Here is a 22,911-nt window from a genome sequence, read left to right as displayed (position 1 = left end):
AGTCAACATTTTTTTGTAGTTTTTATTTTTTTCAGTGTTCTTCACCAGCTATAGAGTTTAAAACCATTTGAAAATGAAGTTTGATTCATTACGAAAAAGATCAAAAAAAAAAAAAGAGTGGCCCGGCCAAAGGTTTTTCGCAATATCGATTTGAAGAAGGGCGCACAGCGGTTTCCCATACAAAACGGCAAAAAGTCCCCCATTGACAGCTGACGCTACGCTCGCTACGGCATGTGTTGACCAGCCAGTTTTCACGAGCAAGCCGTTTTTGTATGGGAAACCGCTGTGCGCCCGTCTTCAAATCGATATTGCGAAAAACCTTTGGCCGGGCCACTCTTTTTTTTTTTTTGATCTTTTTCGTAATGAATCAAACTTCATTTTCAAATGGTTTTAAATTCTATAGCTGGTAAAGAACACTGAAAAAAATAAAAACTAAAAAAAAATGTTGATTTATTTTTAAGAAAAAAAATTTTTAATTTTTTTTTAAATTTTTTTATGGAAAGCCATAATAATTCTTGAGCGATTAGTGAAAACATCATAAAGATATCTCTAACCGTTCCGAAGTTATGAATTAATGACTGAGTGCAACTTTTTCGAAAAAGTGACAAAAATGCCATGTTTTGACCCCTATAACTCCGGTAAAACTCAAAATTTCGCAAAACCGTTCAAATGAAGTTCTTATATTTTCGTTGTAAACCGGAAAAGTAAAAAAGATCGATGAAAATCGGACCTTCGGAACAGGGGTGGCCCACTTGGCAGATTTTGACTCATATGTTAATACAAGCTCAACTAATCAAATAAACCATTGATGACACTATCGGTTAAATAGCAATATGGTGTTCCATACAGGCTGTTTATAATAAACTTTTTCATTGAATAAAATTTGGCTGAAAATATTTAGATCTTCAACGATATTTCTCAATATTAAAGAATTATTTTCGATAAATTTACGATATTTGAAAACAGGGTTAAAATTATTAAGGGCTAATTATTACTAAATGTCGAATTGCAAAAACTCAGCAATACCATGCTTTCAATTCCAAGCAAAAAATAATTAGGTATACAACTCCTCATAAGTTCATAATTAGATTAAAGCTAAATCTAATTATGGTTTTAAGAAAAATGTATGTGTCCAAAACTAGCTTGGAATCGAATGGTCGGAACTCAGTTTTTTAGTACACTTTAATGACCCAATTTGCATAATAAATAAGGAAAACGGTTTAAATAAAATAAATCGAATACTTATCAGTAAATCATAATTTGAGCATGACCAGTAACGCTAGAGAAATCAAAAATAAATCGGGTTATGCATTCTTCTATATTTTAACGAAATGTCTTCCTGACCTTTCCGATCCTTTCAGCACCCGTCCGATCAATATACACGCACCCACTAAAGCATCTATCTATATTAGCTGGTGTTTTAGTTGACTGCTCTATAAATTCTAGAATTTCGATTCTCTATTTTACGCTACAACTGCTAGTTACTATCAGTATAATATTTACTTGTTGTTGATCTTATTGATTTCATTTTCGGTTTCGGTTAGGCACAAAGTAACTGGTTTTCATTTTATCTTTTTCATTTCTCATGGTTTATGATCGAATTTTATACTCTATTATTATTTACTAGTTATATTTAGTGGCTACTATCAATTTATTGAACAGTTTAGTGTTGTTGTTCCTTAATTCCCTCTCTTTATAATAAAATTGTAATATATTGCTACAGTTTGGTTGTTGTTCTTTTTCTCGTGCAAACCACATTTCCATTGTTTGTAAATTGAAAAATACAGGTGTGTCTTTGTGTCTTCTATATGTGTTTATATCTAAATAGTAAATTCTATTACAGTTAAATTTTTCTTTTTTGATGTACATCTACATATACAGGCATAAAAAATTGCAAGAAACGGGCGAGGGGAGGTTGTGTTGGAGTAAAGGGTGTATTGCCATGTTTAAGGGTGAGCTTTATTCCACTCGGACTCGGAAAACATCCAAACGAAGCAACTCAAAAAGAATCAACTAAAAGTCTCAAGCTAAATCAAAAAACTTTTAAAATCATATAAAAATATATTTTTATTAAATAAAGCAGTTTATGAACTAAATGAAACTTTTACTAAAATCAGCGATAATACTCCAAGTCATAAGGTTAGTAACAGCGTTCTAAAGTTCATACTCTCATATAATTATTCTTTAAGCTTTCTTATAGAAATGTAATGACCAAGTAAGTGAAATAAGTGCTTTATACATTGTAAAAAATTTGTATGTGTATTTTCATTTGTTTTAAATGCAAAAGTTACCAATTGTAGTGTTTCAATGTTGACAACTATAATGTATGTTTTTTGTTCCTTCTTTTTATATGATCTTTATGCTTATAATTTGAAAAGCATTCAAAATGCTCAACACAAATTTTGATTCTATACAAATTTAATTTTATATTTTGGTATATCAAATGTTGTTTCGATGATGTGGTGGCCAAAGCAGCATGATACCTTCTCGTATGCATGTATGTATACAAAACACAGAAAACCGATTTGTGGAAATTGAACTAAGCGTGTCTCTTGTTTGCCGTATGCATTTTTTCTTAGTTTTGCTGTCTGTCTCGTTAGAATAGATATAATATAATAATATGTGTGTATATAGTACGTTTATATAAATAATTAATAATAGTAATCATAATCATTAATAATTCATCATCTGTTCGTATGCATAACTGTTATTGTTGCTATTGTGGTTGTTGCTGTTCTTGTTGTTTTCTGCAGTAGTAATTCATTAGTAATGGTTAAATAAGCGGTTTCTTCTTGGTTGTCAATCAGTTGCCCTTGGTTGCCTCTTTTGCGGCCATAATCAAAGGCGTCAGACTGGCCAATGGACGGGCCAATTTTAGGAAGGGATGCTGCAATGCAAAGAGTAGATGATTATAATGCGAGTCTGGTCATCAGGTTGACTAGAGGACTCACCTTCAGCAAGTCCAATGCACTGGCTCGCCGTTCTACCTCCACCTCAAGACACTGGTCGAGGAAATCTTGAAATGCTGCGGACAGCTTGTCTTTTTCTTTAATCTCTGGCTTGCCATTGGTGGCGATGAGGTACAAGGCTTTTAGCGGATTCTCGTTTAGATACGGCGGTTCGCCCTCAACCATTTCAATAGCCATGATTCCCAGCGACCATAGATCAACCTGGAGGAGAAAACCGTGGTTAGAAAATGTATATTATAAAGCTTATATTTTTAGGAGCCCAAATTGTCGGTAATTTGAAGAGCTTTTAACCAACAATTACCATTTTTTATTTTTAGTTGTGAAAAAGCTGTTTATTGTTAGCAATAATCAGCATATTGTGCCACATTTTTTTTACACAATATATATTTTTAAATATCTTTCCTAATTATACATTTTTTAAATAATCCAGAAATGGACTGTAAAAAAATACTAACCTTGGGTCCGTACTGTTTCCGAGTGACCACCTCGGGAGCCATCCAGTAGGGGGTGCCCACCATCGTTGTGCGTTTGGATTGCTCGGGCGATATTTGCGCACAGAAACCGAAATCAGTCAACTTGACAGAGCCGTCGAGGCCCAGCAGGATGTTATCACTCTTAATGTCGCGATGGATAACCTGGTTGGCGTGGAGGAACTCCAGGGCTTGCAGAACCTCTCGGCAGACAGCTGCTATCTGACCCTCGTCCATGCAGGTCTCGGTGACGACGTCGGTTAGCGAACCGCCAGGCAGGTACTCCATGACCACCCACAGCTCCTCAGACACTAGATAGCTGTCCAAGTAGTTGACCACATTCGGGTGCTTGTTCTCCCGCATCACGAGGATCTCGTTGATGATCAGTTCCTTTTTGGGCTGCTGCGACAGGTTCATCTGCTTGATGGCCACCTCCATGCCCGTCGACGATTCAATGGCCGTGTACACGGTGCCAGAGGCACCCTGGCCAATCTTCTCCATCTTGGTGTACTTCCGATTCGGGTCGCCCACAGAGACGATCGTACGCAGCTTCTCCAGGATCTCCTCATCGGACATCTTCTTCTTCTTGGCGTTGGCTGCTCGCGTGTTGGGCGTTGCAGCCGCAGCCACGGCTGCCTGGGGCACGGCGATTTGGTTGCCTGCCGCAGGCGGAGGAGCAGTAGCGGCTGCCACTTGACCCACCGTTGGTTCCGGCGTGTACAGGTCTGACGATCCAACGGAGGCGGGTGTGGGCGATGCGGGCGTGATGATGGGCGGTAGGGGAACCGCAACAGGAAGCGGAACCGTCGAGTTGCGAGCGGAAGACGTCGGCGTGGGACAGTGGATCGTTGGCAGGGCGTGGTGTGTGGCATCGTCGTCGTGGAACGAGGGAAATGATGAAAAGGAGGAAGCAGAGGAATGGTGATTAGTCGTTGTTGCTGTAGCTGCTGTTGCTGCTGTTGCTGCTGTTTCTGCTGCTGCGGTAGCTGGTGCACTTGCTGTCTCGACGAGACTACAACGAGATGCAGCTGGAGCAGGAACAGTAGTAGGAGTGGTAGAACAACTAGGATTAGTAGCAGACAAAAGAGTTGATGTTGCATCGGAGCCTTCTGTTTCTGCTGTTGTTTCTGTGGTTGTTGGGGACGTTGGAGCTGGCGTCGTCGCAGTTGTTTTATTGCGTTGTTTAATTTATTTTTTTTAGCAGCAATTAGAAGCGGAACAAAACAGAACAGAACACAGAGAGGCGATACAAATACCAAAATACACATTCATTAAATCGTCATTAGCATTATCACCACAGAAAGTTTATAGTTTAGGAAAAGGCAACATAGAGAAGCTATTAACGAGACATCAAAGCCCGTGAGCCCTGGCAGCAAACTAGTTAGTTAAAAATACCTATTTTTAAGAATTTGAATATCTCTACCTGCCATTTAACTTACAAAAATATGCAGCGTTTTTTAAAGAAACTAAATAGTTTTGCATATTTTTTAAGAACATGTGTTGACAAAGCTTTATATAATTTGCTGCTAGGGCTCTGCATGAGGTAGCTGCAACTAAGCTACGATCCACGCATCCTGGGGCGACACTCACTTGCATTGTTCTTGTTCTTGTCCAGCGTCGTCGTGGCATTGTTGTGCAGCATGGGCGACGCCACTGGGGCCGTCATTCCGCCTGGCGTCCTGTGATTCTGCAGCGGCGTTGTAGGCGTGGTCGTTGGTGCCGCTGGCATGGGTATGATGGCTGGCTGCAGATCCTCGATTGGCCTCGTGTAGATGGATTTCGTGCGCTCCGGCCTGGAAGCCACCGGCGGGGGCGGCGGCTGCTGTTGTAGCTGCTGTGGATGCGAATGCTGCGATCCCAGCATATCGTCCTCGTTGGCGGATGAATGTTGCGATGTGGATGCGGATGCGGACGCCGTGTGGCCGACAAAGTTGTACGAGTGCGACTGACTAATGCCCATGGGATGCTGGTTGTGGTTCTGGTGCAACTGCTGCTGCTGTTGAAGGAGGTGCTGCTGCTGCTGTTGGTAGTGGTTGCCCAGGATTTGGCCAGCGACAGCCACGTTGTTGGCATTGGGTCCCAGAGTCATGCTGCCCAGCTGCACACCGATCAGGTTGCCGCCACTATTGGAGCCGTGCAGCTCCGAGTCCGTGGGCGTGCTACTCGGACTGCTGCTGCTGACACGGCTGAGCGAGGAGCCTGAGAAAGGAAATCACTCCATTAGTATCGATAGGATATAATCCAAAGTAATTCTATAAATTTACAACAACAGAATATAAATTTGAAGGTGCTACCAACCTGAATGCGTCGTAATGGCATTTGTCATGTACTTGGAACTTGGCCTCTGTTTGGTTGTGTTATCGAACCACTTGAGCACATCGAGCACGGCCTGAGGATTCTTCTTTTGCTCCTGCTTGCTGATGTTCGAGTTCATCAGCAAACGCGCCCATGCCTCCGGCATGCCCTGTAAAAGGCAAACGGGTCAGTTTGTTAAAACGAATTACCTAATGCAATTACAGCGAATGGAATACATCTAAAAGGCGTGGGTGGGGTAAATATAAATTCTTGGATTTCGGATACATCGATGCACGGCCAATTATTCAGATCGGGGGATGATGAAAAGCCAGCGCCTAAAGGCATTTTAACTACAAATTCTAAACAGCGTGTGTCGGTGTAATGTTGTATGGTCTAGTGTGTGGATGTTGTGAGAGTACAAAGATAAGGAAGGAGCGATTTTAAATGGAAGCTATGAGTAATAACGATCGAACTTGAAACAAACACCGAGTCGACAGAATGGACAGACAAAGGAGCACAATGAGACTTTATTGAGAAACTAATGAAGGCAAGTTCCGAAGAGTTAGTCGTAGAGTTTACTTACTTTCATTGGCAGCTTGATAAATAATAAAAATCGATATAGAGCACGTATCGCGAGAGAAAGATATAGACAACAGAATGTATGTACAAGTACAGTGTAATATATATTTTGAGAGCGGTGAAACAAAAGCGAAAATAATTCGAAAATCTTTGGGTGAACGGGTGAGATTTAATTATATCTTTAGTTATTAGTTAGTTTAAATTTAATTAATAAACTGTTTTATCTAAAATCGTTTCTTGAATTGCGGCTTAAAGAATATTTTCTTTCAACGATTTTTATACAAAAATCCGATTAGGAAACCTAACACGTTTTAAGCTTTACTACAATAACCGTACTATCCGTGCTAGTACCCTCATCACCCAAAAATTACAAAATTACATTAATGTATAGTCTGCAAACGAAACATAAAGTCGTATGCTGGTGACTGTGTTTTTTGTATTTCAAATTTTTGTAGAAAAGCTTATCAAATGGAGGACATAAGCAGTGAAAACCGAAGATTTCCGACTTGCTATTCTTAGACAGCAAACCGTAAACATAATGGCGAGGCAAACGCGACTGACGGTGTCCGTAAATTAATAAAAACATAGAACTCACGGTAAACTCGCCGGTGACCGCATCGAAGCCCACATGGACCGTGTGCTCAAAGTTCGTGGGATAGGAGATGTTCGGCTTGGAGTCCGTGTGTGAGGGCTTCGATCCCTTGATCTTGCTCTTCAGGGTTTTCTTCTTGCGGTCTGAGTCGTCGGGTTCTTTTGGGGGGAAGAGAAAGAAGCACATGGTTAAGCGGACCAGCGATGTCCACATGCCGTGTTCAACTAATCAAATCGTACTCACCCTTGGGCAGCGGACGCATGTCGGGCGGTACATCGCCCATCCCGCCGCCCCCCAATCCTCCGCCGCCGACGCCCACTCCTCCTCCCGCTGATCGATCGATGCCGCCACGATTGCTGGTGAGTCGCACGGGCGGCGCTGGGGGTTTGTCTTCCTCGCTGGACATGGCTTCGTCTTTGGGTGCCTCTGGCTCTTCAAGTTAGCTTCTGCTTCCAACGCCTCCGCTTCGCCTAGTGCCCCTTTATGCACAGCTGTTCTAAGGCCAGAAAACAGCTGTTGAGCGTGGAAGAAAAATATCATTATAAGTGAATTAGGAAAAATACTTTGCTCCCGTTCCTATATTCATTGATAACACTGTGCAGCATTTTTAGTGCTTTTTAAATTTACCTCGATGGATGCTATATTTTTGGATTCGTTACGAATTCCCAAGTTAAACTGCGTTTTCCAAAAAGTTCCCCGACGCAAGGATTCTTAGCAAAAGGACCTCAAAGTTCGAAAAATGCTGAAATTGGCCAACTTTGCGGAGCTCTCAGAGGCAAATGGATGCATGGTTTGATTCGATGTTAAAGTTTTTTAAAAGATACGCCCTTTATCTTTAAAACCCCATACTTAAAAAATTTTTAAGATTTTTTTTAAGGCAGAAACAAGTTCTAGAAAACATAGTCAAAAAACATAAAAGTATACAGCTGCGGTCAAAATGGTAGTAGTGTTGCCGCCCTGTGTATTTAAAAGTTTGTTGTTGTAATTAATCTTTTCCTGGTAATATTGTATTGATTATAATTTTACTATTAGACTAATTGGATAAGAAAAAATTACAACATCAAACTTTTAAAAACACAAGGCGGCAACAATGCTACTATTTTGACCGCAGCTGTATGTTTTTCAGTTTTTTGACTATGTTTTTTGGAATTTATTTCTGCCTTAAAAAAAAATCCTAAAATTATTTTATGTATGGGGTTTGAAAGATAAAGGGTGAATCTTTTAAAAAACTTTAACTTCGAACCAAGCCATGCATCCATTTGCCTCTGAGAGCTCCGCAAAGTTGGCCAATTTCAGCATTTTTCGAACTTTGAGGTCCTTTTGCTAAGAATCCTTGCGTCGGGGAACTCTTTGGAAAACGCAGTTTAACTTGGGAATTCGTAACGAATCAAAAAATATAGCATTCATCGAGGTTAATTTTTGATGCTGCATAGTGTAATTGAAATTTAATAAAAATCTATCAATTCCGAGCTTATGCACATATCCAATTCGAGATATAAGATCAGAAGAATGTACATTAATTCAGAGAATAAATACTGCAGTTTTAACAAGAAAACAAAAAAGGAGATTTCATCAAATAAAATCCAAATCGGGAACGGCACAGAAATGATTTAATGTTCGGAGTATTTCCAGCGGCTCCAACCTTCTGTTATCTATCGCGAAAAAGTGTACCGCAGCTTATCTTACTATATATTTCCTTCTGTATTTCATTCCCCGCCCTATTGCAATCGCGTCATATGGTTCCACAAAATTTTAAATTTGTCATAATTTGTTTACATATATTTCGCGAACACTTTGCCGTTGTGTGTTTCACACAATTCTGCACAAAATTATACAACTTTGGCACTTTATTATTCTTTTTCTTTAAGCAATCTTCTTGAAGATCACGTCAAAATTGTGTGCTCTCGATTTTGTTGGCATGCGAACAGCATTTTGTTTTGCTTTTTATAATGTTAAAAAAAACACCCACACACCGTAAGGTTCCGACGTTGTTGCAGGAGAGAAGAGATATAGCCAGAATTATAAATTTATCAATATGGGACGTCCGGAGAACTAAATCGGACTGTGAGGCCTTTGCTCAGTTGTTCCGCCTGTGTGTCTCTCACCCTCGAGTGTCACTGCCACTAGAGCAGCCGGCAAAAGGCAACAAACAACACATATCGCTCAATGAGAACCAGCGCGGAGAACTCACAACGCGAGAGTGACGCGCTCCACAGTGCTTTAAAAGCGGTTTTTGGGGTTACCTTAGATTTTAGTCTTTTGAAATTTATCAAGAAAAAAATCTGATTTCGGCAAGCCTAAGAAAGCTATTTAAAATAGAAGTCCATAGTACGTGATCAAAGTGAAGGAGATGTTTCCGACTACATAAAGTATATATTTTCTTGATCAGCACCAACAGGCGAGTCCATCTAGCTATGCCCGTTTGTCCGTTACTATGCGAACTAGTCTGTCAGTTTTAAAGCTGTTGCGATGAAACATTTGCGAAAGTCATCTATCTATTTCAGGTAATACGCTATATACACTATGTCTTGTGGCTCCAATAGGAATAATCGGAAAAATAATAGATAATAATTCACTGACTTCTGACTGAAATTATAATATCCTCTGCAATGGAATAAAAAATAAGTGGACAAATATGAAAGGAAGCCATGGATGTTTTTGTATCCGAAACAGTTTTGGTCGAATAAAAATTTCTTTTATAATTTAATAGGTATTTTGATTTAAGGAATGAAGTGCAACAAACTGGAGGTAACTAGTGTGTAGAGGGGCCATTAAATAGTGACGTCCAAAATATTTGCATCTGCCGAAGAAATATAACTCTGATCAAGTATAAATGTGTGCAATCATTGTAAAATCTACATACTTTGAAGCATTGATTACTAATAATGATTCGCAATTGGCGAGCAACCACTGTACCAAACGTAACACACTTTAACGGTATTCTCAATCTCTCTCTACTCTCTCGCCCACGCCAACGATCGAGAGCCATAAAAAATGCTTTGCGATAACAAGAGTGGCTTCGATTACCACTCGAAATAAAAACAAAGCAGCTAACGCATTTGGAATAACAGCAACACGAAAGAGGAAATTAAGCTGAGGGGACAAAAACAACATAAACACTCTCGAGTGGGCGGCAACGCAACGCAGCCAAACATATGACCAGAGAGGGAGAAAAGGAGTGGGAGAGCGGAAGAGAGCAAGGCGACGTTGGCGCCTGTCTGCTCTTGCCGGCGACGTCGACTGCGCTGCTTTTATGATTCATTTATCAACGTCAGGCGTCAAGAGTCAATGCAACTAACGGGAGACGAAGAGCGCGGGGGGAGAGGGGTGGCAAAGTGTGAAATCCATGGGCAAACAACAACATACAGTACCAACAGCTGAGGCCAACATAATAACTGAGATAAAATAAACTATGTTCAATTCTGAATCACCAATGATGAGGTTCTTATAGATAGTGTAAAAGATTAACACATGAATCATAAAGGGAATTACCCACAACAATGAGCGTTATTTAATTTAAAATATAATATGTCAACAAATATACATTATCTAAATATCTAAGTAAAAAAACATCCTCTAGGAAACATCTTTAATTTAAAGATACTTTTAATTTGCAGACGATAAGATTTTGCAGATGGCATTTGTCTTCGCTTCTAGACCTGCAACTATGAAGTTTCGGATTAAATAATATTATGAATATTTATTACTGTTCGAATGATACACCAAGAACCATTTCCAATACAATTTTTGTTACAAATAAAGTGTAGTAAAGTCACAAACACAATATCGGAAATTCGCAGTGATATAATCTTGACCGCAACTGTATATCTGTACTATCAGCGTTATGGTCTTTATAGGTTTGCTGGCTGCTTGCCGAGAGATCTATTAACATACATACATACATAGGTGAGAAATTGTTTTTAGATCAAGCAACAACAAACTTTTCGGGAGCGTGTGGGCGCCCAGAATTGGGTTAACGGTGTACCGCATAGAGTTTGATTTTATTGTCGGCCGAGCCCCAGGTAAAATCAATAAAATATGGTTTTCTTTCTGCAGGGCCCAGTGCAAAATTATTCCCTAATGAGCAAAACACACATTGTAGGCACAGGAAACTCGACAACACTTGCGGCATTTAAATTAGTGACATGGGTTGTATGACGAAAAGGGTGGGAAAGGGGGAGAGCTTTCAAAGTGGCGCAGGCCTAGGTGCATGTTGCAGCAACAGCAAGGCAAACGTGGCGCTTGATCCAAGAGCTGAAAGAAGCCACAAACATATGCAGACTTCTTTGCCATGTTTATGCGGAGCGAAAATATGTGATTAGCATAAGATAAGATAATTTTACCTCTTGTTACTATTGCAAGGCCAAATATTGATAAAATTAAACCAATTAAAACATTGAGTTCAAAATACTTTGGCTACCCTATTACTGACCTTATCGCTTAGCAGCTTACAGATTTCATTTAACTTATAGAAAGTGTTGTGGGCTTACTTTTCCTGTCTATTTAAAGTATTTTAATTTATGGAGAGATAGAAAAGTTCGATTTTAGTTTAACTGATTTAGGACAAGTCTGGTTAGTCGATTCAAACGAAACAAATGCGATATGAAGACGATACTTCCGCATCATTATGGACCAGAAATGTAATTAAGATCAAAATCTGGTAAAATCATATTATGTACTTTTAAGTATAAACAAAAACACTTGTTAGCGATCAAGTCTTTGATTTTCGCGACTTGCCACGCATAACCGCTGGCGGCGGGTCTCTCTGCCGCTGCGACGTTGTCTATTTTGGTTGCGGACGCCAGCCGAAAGCAGCAGGCGGAAATGTTATGCCTTTTATATTCCTCTTTTCAGTTCCCTTCTGGGTCCGCTTCCCCTCCCTGCTTCCCTTCCGCTTTTACCTGTGACCGTGCTAAGCAAATATGTTTTTCCACGATGGGCGGGGGCGGTGGGAGGTGTGCGAGACACTGGACATGTGCCGTTAGGACGCTAACTGTTAAATGCCAAATCGACTGCGAAATGTAGTTAGTTGTTAGTGCTTTATGTAAATGACTTGTCTTTTGTCACGTGTGTTGGTTTCGGGGGAGGGAAGGCGGGGATGCAGCTTGTTGACATTTGCCTGCTGTATTTTTATTTTTATGCTGGAAAATCGGGAGCAGCAATGTGTTAATCCCAAATAATGTGGCATGAACACCACTTGAAACGATTTTCTTTAATCCACACACACTCATACATATTTGAGTTGGAAAAATCAATGTGTGCAACCTCCTGAGCCTGTGTGCGTGTCTGTGTTGTTGGAAGCCAGACCAATTGGACTAACGGTGCACTCTCTTTTTATGAATGAAACTCCTCGCCCCGCTCTCCACCTGCCCTAATCCAGCTCCCCGCTCGTCCCGCGTCACCACCACTCTCCACTTGAACTCACTGCAGGTACATATGCCTTGGCTGCTTTTCTCTTGCACAGTCCACCCTGTACACCGCTTGCAGTCGAAGAAACGCTTGCGATTTACGGCCTCGATTGGACCCCACTTTTCCTTTTCTTTTCCCACTGGCTTCTTAGAGTTTTCCGAGCTCTAAACACTTTACCGCACTCTCGCACACACACGCTGTATTGTTTTCCCGTTTTCTCTGGTGTGTGTCATTAATGGCCGACGGATGGGAAGCGCAAGCAGCAGAAAAAGCAACCAACTTAATGGGGCATCAGAACTTTCTTGCTTTCTAGCTCCTTTAACAACGCGCGCAAATTTCGGGACCTTGCATCACCCACTATTTAGTTTACATTATTCACGGCTTTGTTAAATACGAAAAATAATTACAGAAAGACGGTCGCAGCAGACTCGGTAGTGATGGCAAAAAAATATACAGCTCTAAGAAATATTTTTATACTATTTATGTTTTTTCAAATATACCAGAAATATTCTAAACGGTCACGGCGAAATATCGGTGTTGCCATGGGCTAACGCCTTTTTTGACTCGATTAACACTAGCTAATACCCTTTTCACATGGATTACATCCGTTGGAATAAGTTGGAATTTTTGACTAATGTGAAACTCGGATTTCTATAGTGCACATCTACCACCCGATAACATCTTGGGGAAATTCGGCAATAATACAATAAATACCATAAGATATTATATTATATCTGATCTTTTATAAAATAACCATCCTTTCAACGGAATTTTAACGGAAAGGGGCTATAATGCCATATTTTCAGTCAAGTCGATAACGACTGTATATTTCTAAGTCCCAATGTTAAATTAGCATTAACTAAAACAAAGCAATAAGCAGCTAATAGCGTGTTCAGAAAGAGGGGGTTTCTGCTTCAGCGACCCTATTCTGCAACAACGATTTTTTTTGCGGTGAATGTCGTACAACTCAGCTTCAGCAAAAAGTGGTATTGTTTTCATATTTTTATACCCGTTACTCGTAGAGTAAAATGTTATGCCCGATCAAAGTTATATATCTCCGACTCCCTCGAACTGCCTTTAGATGAGTAACGGCTATCTGATAGTGTAGCGTTTTTTCTTTTGTTATTCAGTATTTTTTAAAAGATTAGGCGAAATGTGCAGACTTTGCGTTTCCGGATTTATTTGGGAAGGATAAGCGTTTGCACTGCCGCGTTACGTTTGCCGACACTTACGTCGTTTGCTTACGTTGACTTACCGCGGTCCCGAAATTGCGCATACGCCTAGTGTTTACCAATTGGGCTCTGTTGATATTCAAACATTTTAAGTTCTTTAATGAAACGCCACGGCTATCAGCTGAAATTGTAGTTGGTGCAGAACCAAGATCCTTCCAACGCCTCAGAAAAAAAAATAATATTGCTTTTATTATTTTTTGGTAATGACAAAGCTTCAGAGTATGTCCTTCTTGGCAAGACCTTGAAACTGTCGCATTTCAACTCGAAATTTCCCTAGAAAATAAGCCGTTTTAGGTCACATGCTGTAGAAGGCTGTAGTCAATAAATCGTATATGAGGAGGGTATTCTTAATACTTACAGTTGTATAGGAATCACTATGGACGGCAGTACATGTAGTGACGAAGCGCACCAGGAGAGTGTGCGAAGGCGACTACTATATATACACGAAAAAATGAAAATCTACTGTGATGGTCCGATCATAATGAATAATACACTTATCGAAAGGTATTGCGAAAACTAACAGGATTGCATACTTTAAGAAAATCAAGACTTTAAGAAAATCAATTGGCTTGGGAGATAGAGCGGTGAAAGTGAAAAAGTGAAAATTTCGAAATTTGGAGCTGTTGGGGCCGGTTTTAGTTGTATTCCTTTTGAAAATACCCGTCGAATGAGGGGTCATTTGTCAAAATCCGACTCTCCGTTCAAAAGTTATAGCCAAAATAAGATTTTCTTCTTCTTCCCAAAATGAAAAATTAATTCTGTTTGTCAGTTTGTCAGTTTGTCAGTTTGTCCAAAATATGTTTTTTAAGTTCTGAAAATTTGATATGACGTTCATCACATCGATATAAAAAACTTTTGTTCTACCACTTTTGGAAAAACCCGCTAGTTTAGCGGGAAAACAGCTATAAATAGCTAAAATTCGGAAAGCCGTAACTTCTATACTACTAAAGCTATAGACTTTCTAATCTTTTCTCATTCGTCACGCTGCAATAGAAAATGCCTGTAAAGGGAAAAAGGCTGGAATAGTTTGCTAGGGCGGGCCGAATGAGAAAAGATTAGAAAGTCTATTTAATGACGAGTGTAATAATTTTTCGTCACAAATGTTGATATCAGAACTTTTGCATGTTGAAGGTGCGGTCGTCACTAGTTTATTACCTCGTTAAGAGGTGTTTTTATTTGATTAATCCTGACAGAACATTTCTTCTATTTAATTTTCGTTATCATTTTTGAAGTGATATTATGGTTGTAGTTTGATTCCTTTTTATACCCTTGTAGAGGGTATTATAATTTCAGTCAGATGTTTGCAACGCAGTGAAGGAGACGTTTCCGACCACATAAAGTATATATATTCTTGATCAGCATCACTAGACGAGTCGATCTAGCCATGTCCGTCTGTCCGTCTGTCCGTCTGTCCGTCTGTCCGTCTGTCCGTCTGTCCGTTTCTATGCGAACTAGTCTCTCAGTTTTAAAGATATCGCGATGAAACTTTCCCGAAAGTCTTCTTTCTATTGCAGGTAGTACATATGTCGGAGTGAGCCGAATCGGACCACTATATCTTAAGGCTTCCATAGGAATATTCAAAGATATATAAGAAAATTCATTGTTACTTTGTAGGAAGTAGGCGTTTTAATTCTTGACTCTTTAAAAACAAAATTCAAAAATAGAAACGCTGAATCTGGAATCCCTGGAACTGCACCGAGTGAGCATTACTTTATCTGCAAGGGTATATAAGCTTCGGCTGGCCGAAGGTAGCTTCCTTTCTTGTTTTAATTAAAACACATCAGATGTTTGGTTATTTTCGTAGATACGTATGTATATTTGACTAACGTATGTATATAATTTAAAAAATTAAACTTTTACCTCGCTTATCAAAGTACAAAAAGAATCGGCTGATGTATTATGATCAGACCATTAGTCAGATTTTCCACCATCGACAGAGGAGAAAATTGAGCTTTAGTTTATAAAAAGATAGCAAAGCTAACTGTTGGAAATGTATCTTTCTTTTCCCTTCAACGAGTGAATATTGCCAATCGTAGGTGAGAGCATTCAAGCAGAAGGCACCTTTATAAAATACCGAAGCGGCGGAACTGAACAAAACTATGTTGTATTTACACTAATTGGCTTAGACCATCGGCTCACATGATGATCTGTGGCTCTGGGACACTAGCGGCAATGCTTTTGTGGGGCAGGACTTGGCCTCCATTAACGTAAAGCTCATCTTTGACGATCACATCCTCGCCCAGCACGGTGATGCCCTCGATGCGAACCCAACGACCCACAGTAGAACGCCAACCGACAATGCAGGAATCCAGCCAGGAGTGAGAGCGAACGATGGCGCCCTTTAGGATGGTCGAGCGCTTTATGCACACCCCGTCCTCAATAACCACGTCCGGACCGATAGTGACATTTGGTCCGATCCGACAACCCTCGCCAATTTTAGCCGTGGGATCCACCAACACGTTGCCGACCACTCCAGGTCCTGTGTACAGCTTAGGAGATTGCTTCTGTCGTAGCGAGCTCAGATAGAGGCACATTCCTGAAAAATAACAAAAAATGTGGAATCACTAAAAAGTGTATATTTAACAAAAACAAGAATGAACACTAAACTCGACTTAATAGTTAGCCCTTGGCTTTGGTACCCAAATTAAAGTATTAATAGTATTATAGCATTACAAAATGTAAATGGTTCATCCCTCATCTTCCAAGATCTCGACATTCATCACGCTTCTAAAATTAGAAAAAGTTTTTAATCCTAAATATTTTACAATTTTTTTTGATTTCCTTCCGCATGAACCCAATAGCAATTCTCTTCTCTATTTGTGTTTCTCCTATCGCCCACTATCAACCTAATGAGCTTCACTTCAGTTAAACAGAAATCGCTCTATCAAACATTCAGCTTTCCAGGAAACTCAAAATAGATAAAGCCAAAAGCCGAGTAGGCAAAAAAGGTAAAGCACAATTAACGACGACATCCAAGTTTGCTTTCAGAGCGATAAGACCAATTAGGCAATCAAGATTGAGGGGCAGAGTGATTGAGTCAGTCGTACCGGTTAGAAAGTCTTTGGGCTGTCCGATGTCCATCCAGAATCCAGTCAGATCCATGGCATACAACTCCTGCTGTTGGGCCATCGCCGGAAAAACCTCTTTCTCTATTGAGGTGGGCTTAACTTCGATGCGGTCGAGCACCGAGGGATTGAAGATGTAAATGCCAGCATTGATCTTGTTGCTCACAAACTCCTGCGGCTTCTCAATAAAGTTTTTGATGCAGCCGTTCTCATCGTACAGCACAACTCCGTATTTTGAGGGTTCTTCGACCTTTGTGACCACAATAGTGCCTTCTTTTCCATGGTTACGATGAAATTGCACTAGCTGCTTGAAGGGAAAGTCGCAGATGACGTCCGAATTTAGCACGAAAAATGGCTCTGAACTGGCTGCCAGAATGGTTTTCGCCAGAGCTAAGGGTCCTGCTGTTCCCAGGGGTTCGGTCTCATGGGAGAAGATCAGCTCCACGCCCAGTTTGTCAGCCTCCACTTTCAGCTCCTTTTCCATTTGCTCAGCTCTATAGCTGACGGCTAAAATTACCTGCAATGAAAGAGTATTTATTATAATATTTTGCTTTACATAATATCAAATCTAAATCTTACCTGGCGGCATCCCGCATCTACAAGCGCCTCCAGTTGGTGCAGCAGAATGGGCTTGTTGGCGAACTCCACCAGCGGCTTGGGCGTGCTGAGGGTCAGGGGCCGCAGCCGGGTGCCGTAGCCCCCGACCAGAATCAACGCCCTCGTCCCGTTTCCCACAGCCGGATTTCCACACATCTCCGCTCCGTTCCGTTCTTCTATCGCCCGCAATCAAGCGACACGTCAGACCTCAAAGTTCTCGAGACTTTCTCCGCGCACAGAAATTCCGATAAAGCCGACCAACTGCAATCGTCAAAGGTCTGTGAGTAACTCAGCTTGTCTTGTATTTAGTTTATAGTTTACTCACCTGTTTCGCTATCTTTTGTTGTGTTGTTGTTGTTTTTGGGCTCGTCGTTTTTCTGATAAGAAGTTTTGTGCCGCTGATTGGATGCGTGTTTTTATCTTGAAACTCGAATGGGAGTTTTCTGTTGCTGTGAGATTGTGTCGTCTATGCCTATAACTATTTATCTAACCACTAAACATATAACTGTGTCTTTGTCACTGTTATAATCATTTGTTCTTGAACAAAACGCGCCGCACAGAAAAGTAAATAAAAACCGAGCTGGCAAAGTAGTGTTGACACTATCGACCGTTGTCGATGTTTTCGTTTCGACACACTTCGAACCGTCTTAAATAGACTAGCTCCACTAGGCCTGAAATAGCGTCTGTTCAGACAGAGGGTGTTTTCTGCTTCAGCGACCCTCTTCTCGAAAAGACCATGCGTTAGAAATGGTTGGGATTTTTGACAAATATGAAACTCCGAACAGATCCAAATTCTGCTGACTTGCTGACTTGAAGAACAGTTGCTAGCCTTAACATAAACAAAGGAGGATTTCAACTCGGCAAAACTTTTATAACATACCCTACAACAAGATATTAGGACTAGTAAAACTGTTAGCCGGTGTGAGTACTGCCAACCGAAACGGCCAAACCTTAAGTTTTTAAATGGATGGAAGGTCCGTTAAACGGATTGTGGAAGGAAGGGGCTATCACTACGAAATCATCGAGTGGAGGCACTGTCGATAAAAACATTTCCAGTTATTAATATGGAAGTAACAAAAAAATAAAAATGTTTGGAGGCTCTTTTCTCCATTCTTTTCTCCAACTTTAGAACCACTTAAAAGTATTTGGGGAAAACAAACCGATAAATGTCAATATGCTAAAGCCTAGTACTCAGTTCGGCTAAGAGTTTTACTAGTCGAAAAATATTAATATTTTAGGGTGACCGAAGTTTTCGGAGTTCATCCGCAATGCATGTAGAATGGTCTTACTCTCAGCAAGCAAATTAACTGGCGCCAATTTTGAAATATTACAAAATGATTAGCCGACCTAGGTCGCAAGCTTTAAATTTGCTGTTGGAATGAGGATATATATTGCTGCAACTCCTACAGGCAGTTTTCCATTGGTTTTTGGGGTTTTCATTCTATTTATAATATGTTATTGGCACACCGCTTCTGCACAAACACAGCCAAAGATCAAATTTTTTATTCTTTGGGCCGCGGCTAAAGGCGTTCATCAGAATTCATCCGCTAAATCTAGTATTTTAGTGGTATTTTCTTACTATTTCCTTAGCTCAACTGAGTACCGAGGTGGGAAAAAGTCCCCGGCTAAGGGCTTTAGCTACCTATTTGCCTCTCGCTTACTCCTATGCTTAGCTAGCAGTTTTCGTCGTACTGAGTACTAGGCTTAATTCAGGTCTGGTGAGGCTACGGCATTAGTAAGCGCTGACACTTAACAGGACTGTTATAGATGGCGCGTTAGTAGACTGCTGTTAAGCGGTACCTTTGGTATTTAAAAAAGTAAATTGTCTTAACAAGTATTTCTCTGGGCCAGACGGTATTATTGTTCGACGATTCCGCGGTCACACTGGTGCATTGTTGTTTCGTTTTCGTTTCGTCGCGTGAAAACTGCTGAGTGTATAAAAACTGTGCAAATTGAAAGAAAACTCCTGCAATTAGTTGGAAGGTAAGTGCAACTGAAGTGAACGCAGTCGGAAATAAAGGGCATTGCATGCAGCGAGCCTAGGGCGTTGATAATTGTGATTTGACCACGGATTTTTTTTGGGGCTCCGAGTTCAGACGAGATACACATACACGCACACACACGCTTACGTCTCAAATAGGCACCAGCGAGACGGAAAACAAAATGTCGACCATTTGCATTTTCGTGTATTACTTTTTCTGAGCAATTTTTAAAAGGTTTGTGTTTATCTAAGCCTCGCTAAAGCATGGTTAAATAGTGCGTTACCCCTAAGAAGTTTCCTATTGCGGGGCAATTGGGTTCGAGTGACACTTTGTGTGGGCAATCTGGCGATATTGATTTTTACAATGGCTGCCGAGGAGTCACATCCATTTTCCTGGAAATGTGCAAGGAAAAGCTTATATCCACAGTGTGCAGAAGTGTTTTAAATTAATATTCGAGGGTTTTGTCTATTCAAAGAAAAGAACCATGCGTATGTATTTTTATAAAAACTTCTCTGTGTAGGGTATCCAATCATGTGTGTATGTATGTGAGTGCTTTATTCTTTTCAATTTGGTATTTTCTTTTATTTGTACCCCAGGGGGAGGGGCGAGGGAAGAGTGCATCTTGTTAAGTTTTACTTTCTCTTTTATTTATGCTGCCAACTTCATCGGGTGGTGCTCCATCTACATCAGTGCTTATGTGTGTGTGCGTGTCGGTGTAAGAGAGATAGCAAAGCAATCACGTTTCCTATTCTCAGCATTTTTATTTTCTGTTTAATTTGTGGCCTCTTGTCAGCGTTTTAATGTGCTTTCCTCACCCTTGCGTTTGTTTTTATTTTAAATTTAAATATGTTCACGTTGCATTGACATGAAGGTTTCTGCAATCAACGCCACAAAAAACTTCACGAACATCTTGTCTTGAAAGTACACTTCTGGATGGCTTTTATTTCTTTCGCTAATTTGTGAAATAAGCTATGATGATGTGACGTCATAGGTCAATTCAAGAGGAAAAAAATCAGCTGTTGCCAAGTGGGCAGCACTGTCATGCCAGCCAGAGTTGCCCTTTTTGTGTATTTCTACCCGAAATGCGGGTTTAGTTTAGTAAATTGAAATTGAATCTAAACGTCATAGCTCAACTTTTCAAAATTGCTTATAATTGGTCGCAGTTTTAAAAAAATATTATATTTTAAGTTTTATTTGTAACAAATAGTAAATTTAATTTTAATAACAGCTAAGTGTGTATAATTAATGTGTATAAGGATGGCAGAGACCGAAGTGCTAAATACAAAAAATAAACTTGATTCTTCTTCCGAATTTCGTACTATCTCGAATATCCACTAATCACGAACTTCCACGTATACACACGTTTTCATTATCAATTGCATTTGAGCGCCTGATAACGCCCAGCTAACCTTGAAGGTTGATTGAACTGCAAAAAGGGAATATTTTGACCCCCTAGACAGCCATATAATTTGATTTCCGCCGGAGCCCCCGCTGCAACCCCCGTCCCTGGAATCATCTCCCCTGCACTTGAGCATACAAATCCTGTCTGCCTTTTGATGACTTTGTGTGCAAGGAGAACCAGGCAGTTTTTGTATCTGGCTGCGTGCTTCATTTCGTCGGGCTTCGGTTCGTTTCTCCTGCTCTTTGCTCACCGTTTCGCCCCACCAACAAAAATAAAAATAAATAAATAAAAAGAAGAGCCAAAACACAACTCGGAACTCGCTCTGCGCTTTGTTTGCCTGGCTCTTCTCTTTACCCTCCCGCCTACCTGCCTCCCTCTCTTTCTTTCGCTCAGTGTATGTGCGATTGATGAGCTAGTGTGCTGTTTGTGTAAGTTCGCTTGCGTCCGTGTGTGTGTGCGCCTTTGTACATTGAACTCAAATTCGAACTCGAGAAGAGAAGAAAAGTGTGATAGCAAGTAGAGAACGAGTCGGGGGACCCCCGGCCCACTTCCTCCCCCTTTAACCAGGGCCCCACACACCTCATTAACCCCTCGCAAAGGGTCTGAAGTTTCGCTGTTGCGTCCATCCCATAACCCTTCCATCAGGTTGGTCTGTGTCCGATGACCAAAAGCGACGTCCACCTCATTTTTAAAGTAATTAACCAGTTTTAAAGTTATTATTAAAACTAAATACCTACCCTTATCAGTTGGTTATAATGATGGTACTAACCTTTGGAATTTCTCTTTTCTTAAAAAGACATAATTTGATTTACTTTTTGATTCGTCTTGGTAATATAGCTAAAGGCTAAGCCTTGTAGATTTTGCTGTGTTATTAGTTTTTGGCAGCCGTGTTTGACTCTGTTTTCGTTTTGTTTTCTTTTTCCGTTTTATTTCGTATTGGTCCTGCCCTGGTCTCATCCAGTCCTTTGCTGGGAAGATGAAGTTCCGCGCACTGATGCAGGATCCGCTGTACATGCGAGAGTTCCAGGCCATTGTGGCCACATTGGCCAAACTGGCAAAGGATGTCGTAATGATCCTGGGCTCTCGACAGATGCACTTCATCGTGAACGAGGACCAGAGCTCCGCTGCATCGCCCTTGGTTTGGGCAAGCATTGCAGCCGATGAGTATTTTCCGGAGTATCGCATGGAGGCTGCCCGCCCGGATCAGGAATACATAGTTCTGAGCATGTCTTCGGCTAACCTCGGAAGAGCTTTTTCTGTGCTCCGAGGCGGTGGCGTTAATAGCTGCAAATTGAAGTTGCAAAGGATTCAGTTTCCCTGCATTTCGGTAATAGCCTCGGTGCTCTTATCCTCATCTACAGAAGCTCGCGAAGTGGTACACGATGTTCCGGTGACCATAATCCCGGCGAGCGATTGGAGTGCCTTTGTCGTACCAAGGGTTCCTAACTCGCAATTGGCCTTGAGTTTGCCAACTTTAAGATTGCTCCGAAGTCTTATCGATAAACTTAAAAATGTATCCCCTAGCCTCGAGTTTCAGGCCAACTTTGATGGGGAGCTCAATGTTATAGCCACCTCTGAAATGTCCACCGTGACCAGTCGATTCCAAAAACTACTGACACGATCTATGACAGGATCTCAGCAGGAGGCCTCTTGCTCGGTGGATTCCAGAAAAGCATCCGCTTTCTTTGGTGCACTGCAACTCCCCAACGACGAGCTGACCATTGGGATCGATCGGGATCATTCCATTCATCTGCAAATAGATGTGCGACAAGAAGTCGTCCTGCATTCCATTTTGCCCGCCGTTTGCATGTAGTTTAAAACGGTTTTGCCTTTTGTTAGTTGACAGTCGGCGCCGAAATAAATGTATTCTTAATGTGTTAGCAAGAAGAAATATGTTGTTTGCTACTTTATTCTTATCGAGACGAAATGTTCCTGATGCTTAATGGGAAGCTTTCGATTATACCAAGGTATTGCTATCTACTTTAGGTCCGTTTTCTCGTTCGTCTGCTAAATTAAATGGAACCTTTAAACAACGATTTCCCCATACGATTTCAATGTTTTAACCCTACTTTAAATTTAACAAACGGACGAGAAATCGGCCCTTCGTGGTCATTAGCAAACTTTTATAATTTTCTATGATTTTCTGCGTGTGATTTATTTTTATTTTTTAAAATGGTGACTACGATTTTTTGTTAAGGTAAAGAACAATTTGCAATGTTACGGCTATTTAATGTCCTACTTAAGATAATATAAAGACTTAATTAGTATATTGGGGCTACTTACAATAAACATAATCAAAAATATACAGTACAGAAGGAG

At 40.7% G+C, this 22,911-nt stretch overlaps 4 protein-coding genes across 16 annotated transcripts in view; 2 read left to right on the top strand and 2 right to left on the bottom strand.

Annotated features, from left to right (window-relative positions):
- Positions 1-2,049: 2,049 nt before the first annotated feature.
- On the bottom strand, positions 2,050-12,781 carry Pak (serine/threonine-protein kinase PAK 3-like protein). 5 transcript variants are annotated; one of them, XM_017142025.3, is made up of 8 exons: positions 12,722-12,781; positions 7,149-7,418; positions 6,909-7,063; positions 5,738-5,903; positions 5,030-5,638; positions 3,425-4,590; positions 2,952-3,170; positions 2,050-2,887 (listed from the first exon to the last, which is right to left on the bottom strand). In XM_017142025.3, the coding sequence occupies exons 2-8, from the start codon at positions 7,309-7,311 to the stop codon at positions 2,804-2,806; spliced, it is 2,562 nt and encodes an 853-aa protein (XP_016997514.2). In that variant the 5' UTR covers positions 7,312-7,418; positions 12,722-12,781; the 3' UTR covers positions 2,050-2,803. The 5 variants fall into 5 exon arrangements, with proteins under 5 accessions (XP_016997514.2, XP_016997511.2, XP_016997512.2 ...); XM_017142022.3 differs by having other exon boundaries at positions 12,331-12,760; XM_017142023.3 differs by having other exon boundaries at positions 12,492-12,760.
- Positions 12,782-15,333: 2,552 nt separating this feature from the next.
- Gmppb (GDP-mannose pyrophosphorylase B) lies at positions 15,334-17,795 on the bottom strand. The gene is made up of 4 exons (XM_017142093.3): positions 17,534-17,795; positions 17,191-17,469; positions 16,594-17,128; positions 15,334-16,082 (listed from the first exon to the last, which is right to left on the bottom strand). The coding sequence occupies exons 2-4, from the start codon at positions 17,362-17,364 to the stop codon at positions 15,682-15,684; spliced, it is 1,110 nt and encodes a 369-aa protein (XP_016997582.1). The 5' UTR covers positions 17,365-17,469; positions 17,534-17,795; the 3' UTR covers positions 15,334-15,681.
- A 1,259-nt stretch (positions 17,796-19,054) lies between these two features.
- Positions 19,055-22,911, top strand: part of ctrip (E3 ubiquitin-protein ligase ctrip) — a 32,692-nt gene continuing 28,835 nt past the window's right edge. For all 8 annotated transcript variants that reach the window (XM_070216358.1, XM_017142001.3, XM_017142000.3 and 5 more), the window contains exon 1: positions 19,055-19,191. The gene's annotated coding sequence lies outside the window, so the exon portion shown is untranslated. The remainder of the gene's footprint in view (positions 19,192-22,911) is intronic.
- Positions 19,064-22,499, top strand: Hus1-like (Hus1-like checkpoint clamp component). 2 transcript variants are annotated; one of them, XM_017142002.3, is made up of 2 exons: positions 19,064-19,191; positions 21,554-22,496. In XM_017142002.3, exon 2 carries the CDS (start codon positions 21,569-21,571, stop codon positions 22,403-22,405), a length of 837 nt encoding a protein of 278 aa, XP_016997491.2. In that variant the 5' UTR covers positions 19,064-19,191; positions 21,554-21,568; the 3' UTR covers positions 22,406-22,496. The 2 variants fall into 2 exon arrangements, with proteins under 2 accessions (XP_016997491.2, XP_070072460.1); XM_070216359.1 differs by lacking the exon at positions 19,064-19,191 and adding an exon at positions 20,402-20,422 and having other exon boundaries at positions 21,554-22,499.

This window comes from Drosophila takahashii, chromosome 3R (genome assembly GCF_030179915.1).
Source record: "Drosophila takahashii strain IR98-3 E-12201 chromosome 3R, DtakHiC1v2, whole genome shotgun sequence".
Classification (NCBI taxonomy): Eukaryota; Metazoa; Arthropoda; class Insecta; order Diptera; family Drosophilidae; genus Drosophila; species Drosophila takahashii.
This window is presented reverse-complemented; position numbering and strand designations above follow the sequence as displayed.

Excerpts from the sequence above, each read along its gene's own strand:
- Pak (XM_017142025.3), bottom strand. The coding sequence starts at position 7,311 with ATGTCCAGCGAGGAAGACAAACCCCCAGCGCCGCCCGTGCGACTCACC. Across the intron at positions 5,639-5,737 it reads TGCCATTACGACGCATTCAG|GCTCCTCGCTCAGCCGTGTC; the intron begins GTTGGTAGCACC and ends TTCCTTTCTCAG. Across the intron at positions 2,888-2,951 it reads GTGCATTGGACTTGCTGAAG|CATCCCTTCCTAAAATTGGC; the intron begins GTGAGTCCTCTA and ends TTTGCATTGCAG.
- Gmppb (XM_017142093.3), bottom strand. The coding sequence starts at position 17,364 with ATGTGTGGAAATCCGGCTGTGGGAAACGGGACGAGGGCGTTGATTCTG. Across the intron at positions 17,129-17,190 it reads TAGATGCGGGATGCCGCCAG|GTAATTTTAGCCGTCAGCTA; the intron begins GTAAGATTTAGA and ends CTTTCATTGCAG. Across the intron at positions 16,083-16,593 it reads GCCCAAAGACTTTCTAACCG|GAATGTGCCTCTATCTGAGC; the intron begins GTACGACTGACT and ends GTTATTTTTCAG.
- Hus1-like (XM_070216359.1), top strand. The coding sequence starts at position 21,569 with ATGAAGTTCCGCGCACTGATGCAGGATCCGCTGTACATGCGAGAGTTC.